Below are 12,974 nucleotides of genomic sequence, written 5' to 3' on the forward strand. Positions count from 1 at the left end.
CTGCTCCTTGTTGGAGCTTAGAGAGCACCTTTATGTACAAACAGTGCAATAAATCCTTTAATACAACTGGCCTTTGTGGAGAGCAAGGTAAATGACCAAAATAATGTATGTTCTGCAGCACATTTCCCTGTCCTAGAAAGGTTGAAAAGAAGGACATGCAGCTCAACTCAGCACTACTCCAAATAAATAAAATGGACAAAAAGTAATGTGTTAAGAGCTATAAGTAGTAATATTCTTCACTGACACGCCACCTAAAGATTTCAGAATGATTCACAGAGTCCATAAAACTGGTAGAACTAATATGCAGCTGCTTCTGGCACAGAGCACTGAATTTACATACTCGGATTGATTACATAGCTTGTATTTAAAAAAGTAACCCCCATTTAGGCTGCCCATTATTAAAATTCCACACATTACATGAAGCTATTAGGGGCTGCTCAGCAATAACTGCTTTGGAACACTGCCAAAGAAAGGCATACTTTACTAGAATCAGGTTTTCCACAGTTGTTTAAAAAACAACCCCAAAATCTGTAACCATGAACATCAAAAAAGATGGCTTGCAAGATGTCCGTCAAGGAACCCCTCATCTGTTCTACTTTCTGCTGCAGAAAAGTGAAGTTGTCAGGATATGCATCTGGCAAGCCAGGATGAATACTGCTTCTTTTCACCCAAAATTAAATTTTCATAACTATTCTTCCCAAATGGAAAAAAAAAACCCCAACAAACCAACCAAAACAACAAACCTGTTTTTAACTTCTTGAAGGAAAGTTTTAAGGCAACATTAGAAAAGATCCTTCCCTGAGAGGGACCCTATTTTATTTTTTAAAATTTAAATTATTCATTTGACAACAACCTTTCCTTCTGTGGCGTCTGCAGCAGTCAGAAATCGAGCTTCTCTCCACAAAGGCATCAAAGCACTATGAGCTAGAAACAATAAAATACTCTGTTACCTGAACTGCAGTTCTTCATGGCGAAGGAATCCACAGCTGCCACGCTCTTGTTCCCATTAGGAACATATTCCAGTGAGATCCGAAATGGTTTCTCCAGGTGTCCAACTCTCCTTTGAAGCAACACCCATCTGGTCTCATCATAGAGCAAGAGGAAAGAAGACAGGAGAAGAGCTGTAAGAAAGGCTACTACTTTAGAAACACCAAATCCCCGAAAGGAGCAGCTCCACTTATGGCTGGTCACACTGTGCCTCCTACCCCAGTCCTCACTTCCCTCACAGTGCCCCATGGTCGGAGCCTTTCCCTCCCATGGATTTTGCAAAAGCAAGATTCTAAGCACCAAGATTTCCACCCAGCTAAGATGTGGAAACCCAACTAAACAGCAGCTTATTGCTCTCTTCTGTCACACTTCTGTGCCCCCAGATGTCTGCCTGCTGTTTAAAGGAAGCTTAACTCTCTGTGCAAAGCAAGCTGTGAAATCTGTAGCACATGTGCACATCCCCTTTAAATATCATTCCTGAGTCTTACCAAAAAGTCTCTTAGTCACTCAGGAAATAAGGAAGTCTCCAGGGCTGTACAACAGCCCTAATTCCCAGCACTGCATCACTGGCTGAAGTAACACGTTTTGCTTCTAAAGCAGTTGGCCGGAACGCCTACCTGTGCACGAAGCGCCACATCTAAAACATGCCATTTTTCCTCCTCCACTTCCTGTCCCTCTTTTCCTGCTTACCTCCCTCCTGAATGACAAAAATTCCCAGCAAGTAAATCAAGGAAGTGAATTAGCAGCCCTGAAGATTAACATCCACACTCCAAGAGTGCTACAACTTACTCTGCTTGTTGCCAAGAGTAAATGAGAACAAAAAGCCTGTATGAGCTTAATTTATTCCTTGAGATGCTAGAAGACATCAGTGCCTGGCTGTCTTTAATGTCTACCTCCTCCCCTCTGATCAGCTGGGTCTGCTGCTTTACCTGAAACAACTTCCAGCCAGAGAGCACAAGAACAATTCCTGGACCCCTCTTTCCAATTCTGTACCCCACAAGACATGCCTAAAGGTAGACAGTAAAAATACAAGCATCTGTCTTTTTGCCAATATTCTGGAATTCTGCAAGGAAAAAGTTAAGGAATTAAATACTTGTATAATAACATGGTCTGGCCCATCTCCCTTTTCATCCTTGGGCACAGGCTGCCAATCAAACCACTTGACACCATTTGTGAAGGGCTGCTTCCCAAGAGGCACTGCTACCTCAGCAGTGATAAGGATCCCATCCGCTGTTTCACCCCAGTTTACCAGGGCCTGCTCACTAACCATAAACATGATCAGAGACAAGACATTCTGTAAAGTCACTCAGCCACTACTAATTCAATTTTTTCACATTTCTCTTCTGTTACAGGAAGAATTCAGCACCAAGGAAAAAGTCCCTTTGTAGCATACTGCAAGTGGTCAGCTGGAGCCTAACAAATCAGCAGGACCTAAAAAAATCTATTAGGAAATGCAGCTCCAGCTACAACTTTTGAAAGATGAGACCAAAAATGTATTGTGTTTCTTTAAGTTGTTTTTAAACACCAGTATTAAGCATTTTAGGGGAGGACTGTAATTATTTCTAGTTGTCAGAAATTTTTCATTGCCCTTTGACAAAACCCCACATTTTTTATTGCTCTTACAAAAAAGATTTCCTGTCAAGTACCCCCACTGCCTCCCTGTATATGAGTTTGTGTTTGTCCATGAGCTGGAAAAAAGGAACACTTTTTGGGGTGGGAAAGGGAACCCTCTGGTACAGATCTTCTGAGTACAAGCAGCTACACAATTTATCTGGCATCCATTACAAGAATCTCCTTCTCCAGAAGCATGCCAAAATTTGGATGTTATGAAGTCAAGAAACCCTTCTGAAAGGAAATATAATAACATGTGCATATGACATTTGCACCAATTGACCATCATTTGTGCCTGCTGTGAGCATGGATCAATCCTAAATTGCAGACCCTACACTGTGACAGAAACTAGAAGACTCTTCTTGGTTCCAGTGGCAGACACGTTGTTTGCCTCCTCAGGGACACAGGGGTGTCATTATGCTCCACTGAACTAAACAAAATTCCAGCAGGCAAGGAAGCTGCTGACAGGTATGTGAAGGACCTAAAGAAAAGTCCTAAGCAAGGGTTGCAGAAGGACCCTGCTGGCAGCTATCGCAGTTCAATGTGCAACTCGGAAAAGCAAATGCAGCTTTTAATGATTTACTAGGTGTCCTCCTCCCTCTTTTTTCCATTGAGAAGAGTGAAAATAGACTGCTAAATTTCATTTTTTGTTTACAGTTATTTTCATTTCCACATCTCATCTTCCACCTTCTGCGCTCTAGGCTCCCACTTGAGAGGAGGATGCTGGCATCCTCACTCTTTTTCTGTTCCACTCCCCCCAGAAATAAATCTGCTTTTGCTGAAATTAAATAGAATAAAGCATTGAGAGTATTTTAAAAGCCTAGCTTCTGTGTGAGTTATTTCTTCTGATGTCATCTCAACTTAGGTATATTATAAAGATTAGAGGATACAAATTTCCCTACAAATAGAGCCAAAACTAACCCTAGATTAAATTTGATTATGAAATACAAAAGCATCTGTATGTCATGAAAATTGTTTTCCTCAGCTTCAGAAGACTGATGGATTTTAATTCCAAGTACGCAGTGGCTCTCAACAATGATTTCCATTTCTGTGCTACTGCTAACCCTCTGGATAAATGTGCCAGGAGTTTTAGGAATTGCTTTTTTGAGTTACTGGTGCAATAACTTTAGTTTGAGATTCTCAGGCCTCTCATAGTTTACCACAGAAACTTTATTAACTCCCAGAGCTGTTGCCAAGCAGGTGTTTTATATCACCACAACACAAGACTGGAAAAGGCAGACTCACTCAAGCCCAGATTCATTACAAAATATATTCATACTTCGTGGTACAAATTCCTTCAATAGGTTGCCTGAGATTCAGAGATTCATGTGAAAAGCAATACCAAGTATCAGCCTCTTTCTTTGGAGACAAAGATGACATTAACTGGTGGATTTATCAGGGACACTAAAAATAGCTACAGAGTCAGCAGAGGCACCTGTGGGCAAATTCGGACAGGAATCAGTTCTGCCATCATTCTGTGGCAGATTTGGGACTCTGATCTCCAGACCTTCTGTATAACACACTGTATTACACAGACCCATTCTCATTTGCACATCCTGTACTATATATAGGCTGCCTGGCAGCAGCATCAGCAAGATCTACTTCAGCATAACCAATACATATTAGATGTTAATTAGCAGTAGTTTCATTAAATTTCTATCAGTGGTCTACATGTTATGAATCTAATTTTAGAGAGCATTTTAGCAGGGTAACAGAAAGCTACTTCAAGCTGTCTTTTGGGATAGATGGGAAAACACCATGAATGGAACCTCATACTGGAGTCATACTTCACCAACCTGACAGGTTTCTGTGCTGAGATTATAGGCTTGCTTGAGGAGGAGAGCAGTGGATGTTGCTTATCTTGACTCTGATGAGGTTTCCAGTACTCTCTCCCATCCCATCACCAATGACTGATGGAAGCACAGGCTGTGAGTAGGCAGTGAGGGGAGGACTGGCTTAGAGGGTTATCACCAGTGTACCAAGTCCAGCTGGAAGCCAGTCACTGGGGGTACACCTCTGGTTTTATAGTGTTTTCTGTCTCTATTGGTGACCAGGATCATGGGACAGGCTGCACTATCAACAGGCTTCTGGCAAGACTGGGAGAAGCAACTGATACACGGGACAGTTTGGCTGCCACTGGGAGAGGTTGGAAATTTAGGTCAACGGGAACCTCATGAAGTTCAAGAAAAAGAAATGCAAAGTGCTGCCTCTGCAGAGGAGCAACCTCATGCACCAGCACAGGCCAGAAAGTGGCTTTGCAAAGGACAACCTGTGGGTCCTGGTATACAAAGTACTGAGCCTAAGCTAGAAACGTGCCCCCAGAGACGAGAAAGGCCAAGAGTTTCCCAGGCTGCACTGGGAAACACAGATCAAAGGGGTGTTTCTTCCTCACTACTCAGCTCTGGAGAGACACCTCTAAAGGACCAGGTCCAGTGCAGCCCTTTCCAGCACAAGACAGATATGAGGTACAGAAGTGAGTCCAGCAAACAGCCACAGGGATGATTTAGGTACTGGAGCCTCTGACATACAAGAGGAGGCTCAGGAAGGATCTTACTAGTGTTGTTATGTTATGAGTGAATGAAAAGGAGATCGATTTGGAGAGCAGTATCCAAAGAAAGCACAACAGGCAAGCACCAGGCACTTTTCTTGGACTGAAAGACCAGAAACTCCATTAAAACACAATAGAAAGCTTGCTTGTTTTAAGGGAGACTGAACAATGGAACAAGTTGCCCAGAAATCTTATGGAGTCTCTATTTCCAGATATTTAAAGTGGGAGTGGATATAGCTCTGGATAACCTGCTTTAGCTCACCTTGCATCAAGAAGAGAAGTTGGACTACTCAGTCTCAGGAGTTCCTTCCAACCCCAACCATTCTGCATTTGTGAAACACAGGACCCAAAAGCAAACAATAGCAAGTAACAGATTACTCCTGTTATCCCCTGCATGACCTCCAAACACTCTCCAGAGTGATCAATCAGCCCAGTAAGCTGACAACTACAAGGACAAAGGCATCACTTATTGTACCCAGAGCTATCACCACATAGCCTTCAACGCCATGGCCTATTTCTACCACAACAGTAGCCATAATAACCATGATGATCTCTCTGGATACTGCCTCAAGCAGTAAAAAATTCTGCAGTTTAAAATTTTAATTTAAACTTTTATACTGCAAAGCAACATACTACGTTGTATTGTTTAGGCACCGCTCAGTGTGTTGTTACAAGGCAGATCCATCAGGTCTTTCACTGAAGCTGCATTAAGAAAGAAATTGTCTCAGATATCTAGAATCTGCAATACACATCAGTTTAGACAGAAACTAATAACACTGTGGTCTTCAGTGACAGAGTAGCCCAAAATCCTAGATACAAATATTTTCAGACTTTAGGGAAGTTCAGACCTGGATGAGAATGTCACCTAGAAAGAATTAGTTGCCTAAAAAAAGTGTGGGCAACACCTAGAGTTTCTCTCAGAAGGCTCTTCTTCAAAACAGAAAACACCGCTGACAGAACCTGAGCCCAGGTTTACACAGGAGAGCAGGGACTACATTTTCAAATGGCTTTTTCATACTCAGTCCTTAATGTGATGGTGTGCTGGACACAACCTTTGGCCTCTCTCAGCTCTGCAAGGGTGAGGTGCTAGGTCCCAAACAAGCTAAAGTACTTCTCTGGAGCCTAACTCTTCTTAAGCCTCCCATCTGTGACTCAGTTGGACAGGCTCTAGGTTTCAGAAGCCACAATCCAGTTGTCATGGAAACTTGAGAGGCAGTTTAGATGCTCTGGTTGTTCATGCAGCATGTATCTTCAGAAGGAACACTTTCCTGATTAATTCTAATCGATACACTAATGCTTTGGATGCCATTTTGCATGCTCCTCTGGGTAATGCCAGCACTGATTAATTGCAAGTTCAAGTTAGGATGATCTCTTAGAGGCAGTGCATTAAAAAAAAAGAAGTGCTAGAACTCTCAAGTAAAGTCTCAAGCTGGAATACTTGCAATCCTGCATTTGTCTGCCTTCATGGCTAAATGATTTTGAATCCAATTAACACTCGCATACTCTTTCATCCTGTTAAAGAGTGGTTTCAAAATGCTTGATTGCAGCAAGCCTTGGGACTCCAGTTTACTCCCATGTACAGCAATCATCTTTGTGATCATTCCCCAGACTTCCAACTAATTCTGGAAGGTAGAATTAATTTCTGTGCTGTCAGCTAGCCTGACACCTGTGCTGCCACCTGTGTCACCACCTATATCTTCAGCAGAGTGCAGTTTGCACTGGCCCAACAGAAGTTAAGTTTCACCCAGAATACTGTCCTAGCTTTGACACACCCACCACTATCTCACCTTTACAGAAAATTTGAAAGCAAGTCTTCAACTTAAAAGTATGGAAATTATTAGCAAGAAGCCCCAAAGAACCAATGCTTAAATCACAGTAAATCAGAGCTAACTGCACTTGAAGTGTGTTGTGGGGAATAAAGAGCTGCATGAGCCCTCCAAGGGTCATGAATCAGCTCATGTGCTCCCAGCAACAATTAATGGCAGGTTGAGGGAACACAAGAACTTCCAGCTATCTCCTCTCCTTGAGACAAATGTTCTGTGAATTCAAGCTGTATTCTTCTCTCTCACTGCCACTTTCCCAGAATAAAAATTGTAGAATTTAACAGACTCCTCATAGCTAAATTGAGTGAAAGTGTGATTTTATTTCTTCAGGTTGAGGCACTCATGCAAAATGCTCCTGATGCTACCAGCACTCATCATGGTATGGCTGTGAGGAAAATGCAGTGTATCTTGGCAAGGGCTTAGATTTTCTCTCTTTGGTAAAAGGTTCCGCAAACTTTTGGGAATTAAAAAATTAAATATAAATAATAGCAGCTATGTCACAGTATTTCACATCAAAATCTGCCTGCAGCGGTGAAAATATCAGAAGCTGATTTTTGAGAATGAAACCTTGTTAAGGGTGGAATTAAAATTAGCACTAGGAGTCCAAATGAGAATTTTTTCTCTTTAATGGATAAATAGGGGAAAGAACATAACTTTTTCATCCTGCATGCCCTACATAATTATGCAGAAGTTTATAATATGTTTTAATCTTCCCTTCATACTGCTTCAGACTTTCCTTTGTTTCAGCAATTAATGGGCACTGCAGTAAGGAAGAAGCAGATTAGACCTTTTCAGGCTGCAGCCAACAGAAAATGAAAAAATGTTTTCAAGAGGATGCCAATAAAACTTATAGAGACAGAGGATTAGAAATAAAATAATCTACAGGAGTTTGGGTAAACTCTTTTTTCATTAATTCAAACAATATATTGCCTTGTAATTATTTTTAATTTTCAATTTTAAAGTAATTTCAGTTTACTGACTCTAAAATTACTTAAACAAAACCAGGTCCAGAATTTGAAGCATGATGATATAGTCTTGCAAAATGGCAACAAATAAAAATACTGTACAATAATGCACAAGATTATTTAAAGGAGGAAATTCTTGTTGTGCAACACAAAGTTTGCAATGTTAATTCCTCTGCTCACTGATAATTTTCCTTTATTATAGCAAGAAAAATGGGAAAACTTTACTTTTTAAGGAAAAGAAAAATAGTATCCTTTTTCCTCTATTGATTTAATGCCAACTGCCTTTCTACTCTTTTCTTTGGCCTTTTTCATAAGCAAGACATAACTCTAACTGGTAGGTTAAATACAGTTGAGACCTTTATTAGTGTCATTGGATCAGACCTTTAACATCCCTGTGAGTGGCCCAAGAAAGCTTCCCCACCCTTTCCTCAAAATGCCTTTAGAAGATGCTTTCATGAAAGTTTTGCCATTTACAAAATGCCAAAATTAAAAAAAAAAAAAAGAAAAGCAGAAAAGCAGTTATTTTCTTTCCTGTTACTCTTTTAGTGCTTTTAAGATGAAACTAAAACCACTGCCACCTCCCCCCAAGAAAATGTGCTGTAACTGTGATTGGTTTGACCAATAAGCCAGGCATTGAGTAATTACCTTGCCTACAACAGGAATCCAACAAGATTTTGATTCCAAAATGCAGTTATACCCCTTCATGAGTGCTGGAAAGGAGGTTAAATCTACCCCCTTTCTAGAATTACTGTGCTGGGCTCCTTTGTACAGCTGCTCCACTGAGAATTGTACAGCTGGGAAGATATTGCAATATGGAAGAAACTGCTTTGGGCTTCAGTGAAACACAAGTTGCCTGTGAAGGATATTTTTTTATGTTCTACTTATTCCTGGCCAAGAATGGAGGTCTGCAATTAAGCCACTACAGTTTGGTAGTGGACTCTTCTCCTTTGCAGAGAGCATGCCACACAACCACAACACATGGGAAAACACTCTTCATGGGAAAAACTATTCAAATAGCAGAAGATCTGCAGAAAAAAATACCTGTCCATGTTAACTTCCACAGAGTTAAAATATTTTTAACTGTCTTTCTGAATGTCTGTTAGAAAACTCACTCTTGCAAAGATTTTCCTTTCCTAACTTGTTTGAAGAAAATTCCCTGCTCTGAAAATGTGAAGACTTATATTTGAGCACTGTGAAGAACTGAAAAGGTAACCAACTGAAGAATTACACACTCACAATTAAATCTTATTCTTGTGATTACAGAAACGTTTAATGGGATTTAATACTGACTCAGCCCCAGAAGAAAGTGCAGAGGAACTGCAGAGGGATTCAAAGTCAGAAGATGAATTTATGCTGTATGATGGAGGGCAAACCTCCTTCCAAGAGAGTAATCAATTTTCCCCTGGAAGGTAACCCACTAAATAAATGGCAAAGTTATTATTAATTCAGCTAATCTTTTCAAAAAGTCTGTGGAATGAGTAAACCAAGTTTTTACGGGACAATTTCGTTACTGACCATTCCAAAATGTAAACTTAGGGCTCCAGACATGGTAAGAAACTCATCAAATAAAAACTCTATCGGACAAGAGTGGATGAGACATGAGAAAGCATTGTTGTTTTTTTAAATGACAGAACCAATTATTTTAATTAGCTACTTCATCACATCCAATAAACAGTTCTGATGTTTTTTTGTGGGAGGTCCCCATGGACATGACATGACTAATCACTCCAGTAAGAGACTTCTGCAATTGCAAGTACAGTAGAGCTCAACAACTTGCTCAGAGGAACATGTTCATCTGGCCATTGAACTTTCCTTTACATCCCCAGTTGAACCACGCACAAAGGAACTTTCTTCTGCCTCTTAAGCAGTACACAGTTGGAGGCACTCCTGGGATGCTAAAATTAGCTATCACATCCAAGATGGAGCACCAAAACTGATGTTAAAAGGACAGCTCAGCAGACTTTCCTGGTACACAATAGCTCTTCAGTGTCACCTCCTCTGGTAGCTCTCTCCCTATTTACATATCATACGATTACACCTACTTCAACAAAACTAACACTGCCAAAAAATGAAATTTCATTGTATGAAACCAAGTTGCAGTAACTGTTGGCAACATGTAAGCCTAGGCAATACCAGGAACACTGAGCATCCATACAAACCATGATATCTTATGTGGTTATACAGACCTCACAGCACTTTAGCAGAGAAATCAAACACCTCATTTTTCAGGTGGGTGAAAAGGAGGCACAGCAAGGTTATGTGATTCATTTAGTCCATAGCTAGACAGAATTAGGATCAGAGATAAAAGTTTCTCATTCTTATTCCTATGTCCTAATCCACTGCATCGTGATGCTTCTGATGAGGGTAATTAAATTTCATGCTTCAGGGAGTGACTTAATTGTCTTTGAGGATCAGAGGGAAACTCCATCCTTTCAACACAATGTACAAGGCTGCTCAGGTGTGCCAAAGAGTAGTTTTCATTTTTTATTTAAATATTGAAAGTAAAACAATCTAATCCTAATTACAGCCAAATACAGTCAAGGTTTCAGAAAGACAGAACGTCTTTTCAAAAGAAAGAGTAGTGGCAAAATACTCTGAAATTATTTAGTTTGCAACATCTGTGTCTGGGAGACCAATTAAACCAGGATTTTTACCTCCACACTCAGCAATGGCTGTTCATAGCACAGGAATATTGTATCCACTCACTACCTATCTGGTGGAAATAAAGCCATGAAAAATTTTAGGTTCAAAGTTAGATTCAAAGAGTGAGTGAGAGATTTCACTGAAGAGAACAGCTGTGCTTACTGTGTATCCTTTACAAATATGTTGCAATTACCTAGCAGCTGTAATAACCTAAACTTGAAAATCAGATATCAATACAGCTAAAGAAAGATTACAGACTAGATGAAGAACTGTTTGAATCATTAGGCTCAGAAGGATTTACAGAACAACTACTCCAGGCATTCCCGCCCACTACAAGACAGTTCTCCGAGAGGCTCCTAAAACCCATTTCATCAGGTCAAATCCCATAAAAAGCTGTCTGGTTAGAAAGAAAAAAATAGTCTGACTGGGTATTAGAGATTCCCAGAAACAAAAAAGGCTGGCAGATAATCCTCAGCAAATACCACCTTTCCCATAACTTCAGCTGTTTCCAGTCTTTGCCTGCAGCACAGAGGTAGCATATGATTGCACTGGGCAGAGCATGTGCCATTTGAGATGCAAAATAGATCAGTAAATAAGAATAAAACGTGGTGCAGAACAAAGAGAAGTGAAATGCTTCCCATATAACTGTACAATACAGAGGATATCTATGCACAAGCAATGTGAGGGGTAATATGAAAGAAAATTGCAGGTGTGAAAATAAAAGATGCATTTTTGATGAAAAATTTCCTCTTCCAATTTAATTTACTTCCTTCAAACGCAGTCATTTAAAAGAAATGATTCATTAGGTAGGATGTGAATTGGGAAGTATGAAGCTTGGAATGCAGAAAGGTTTTATCCATTACTGCTTATGTAGCAGGTATTGTAAGAGTTACCCTGTTGGGGAAGGGGCCTTTGAATTGTGTGACTCAGTTTCAAATGGAGAAGGAATTTAAAAATAAAAAGAGAGAGAGACTAAAACAGTCACTTTGTCAGTGTCCTCAAAGAGAAGGAACTTGGAAGGCCGGTGTCTGCTCTTCAGAGCAAATGACTCTTCAGAAGTCAGACAGATCATACCACTTAACAACTGAAATGTCAACTTTAAAGAGACAGAAATGCCACCAAAGTGAGGTTTGCTGCTGCTTCCAACACGGCGGCAGCAGTCTCAGCAATGTCCAATGCTGACAATGTCTGCCCCTCTTACTACATTTGCAACATATACACCAGTAACATCTGCTGGCTAAGTCCAAAAATGCTACCAAAAGTCAAGTCTAGTTTTTCCACACATGTTGAGACTGTTTCTGTCCCACTGATCTAAATCTCCTGCATTTAGTATTGGGTATTTCTGAAAGAGAATCGGAGCAAGCCACGCTCAACATCCAGAAGGGAAGTCAGGAGTAGCCAACAGCATATGTCACTGCCTGCAGATACGAGTTTGACACTGTCTGGTTTCTCAGCTTCCCAGAATATGGAGTTGTTTTATTTTGCTCAGAATACATTTGCCTGTTAGTCTCAACACTTGGCACACACACTTCCTTTAAGCATAAAGAGAAAAGTCTTGACAAGAAACATGCATAGAAAACAGACTCCACAAGACGTTCCAGTATAATATGCCAGCTCCTCACAATCAAATAAAAAGGTCCCTAAACCAAAAAGCTCATTTCCTTGGGTTAATATTGCCAATGAAATTGAAGGTGGTTTTGATTCTAAAAGCACACGGAAACATGATGACTGTCTTTAGTATTTACTGATAAAGAAAATACCTAGGCCTTTTCATGCATTCCCAAAATAGCAGTCCCGACAATGCTGCTCATCTCAGTATTACATCAAGTTGTTTTTAAAATTAAAGTAGTCCCTTTTTTCTAACAGCATCAGTAATTGCAATTCAATAATATTTTCTGAGATAGCTCTTGCCATTAGACACCCTTCTCGGAAGAAGACCATGTACTGCAGCACCCTGGAAAGCTCAGAAGCACAGAAATATGAGCTCAGCCTCAAAGAGCAAGTCTCACTTACAAGCTCACTTGTATTGGGCAAAGGCTGGAAAGAAAACCATTCCACAATTCCCTCACAGGGCAAAAATGAGGAAAAAGGTCCTTGCCATGATATTTCAATGTGACTTTAGAAACACTGTGACATTTCTATGAACATCAGTATAAAAAAAAGGATATTTGGTACCTGAGGGTATTGTAAGGCTTGATTAAGTTAATGCCCAGCTCAGTGAAAAAGGCCAAACAAATTCAGGCACTATTCCTACCCTGTGACTTAAACCCTGTTTGCAATATAACATATAAGTTATACTCTGAACAAGGATGAGTTTTTCTATATGAACCTGAAACATCCTTTGAGCACTTCAGACAAATAAGGCTGCAGGAATGCAAATGCAAGTGTACATATTGT

The 12,974-nt window shown here is 40.3% G+C and overlaps 1 protein-coding gene across 1 annotated transcript in view; it reads right to left on the minus strand.

The window, feature by feature from the left end:
• The window catches only part of ALK (ALK receptor tyrosine kinase), a 308,338-nt gene that overhangs the window by 105,055 nt on the left and 190,309 nt on the right, over nt 1-12,974 (minus strand). Inside the window, exon 5 of the mRNA XM_038131012.1 lies at nt 951-1,078. Coding sequence (XP_037986940.1) covers nt 951-1,078 — 128 coding nt within the window. The remainder of the gene's footprint in view (nt 1-950; nt 1,079-12,974) is intronic.

This window comes from Motacilla alba, chromosome 3 (genome assembly GCF_015832195.1).
Source record: "Motacilla alba alba isolate MOTALB_02 chromosome 3, Motacilla_alba_V1.0_pri, whole genome shotgun sequence".
Lineage (NCBI taxonomy): Eukaryota > Metazoa > Chordata > Aves > Passeriformes > Motacillidae > Motacilla > Motacilla alba.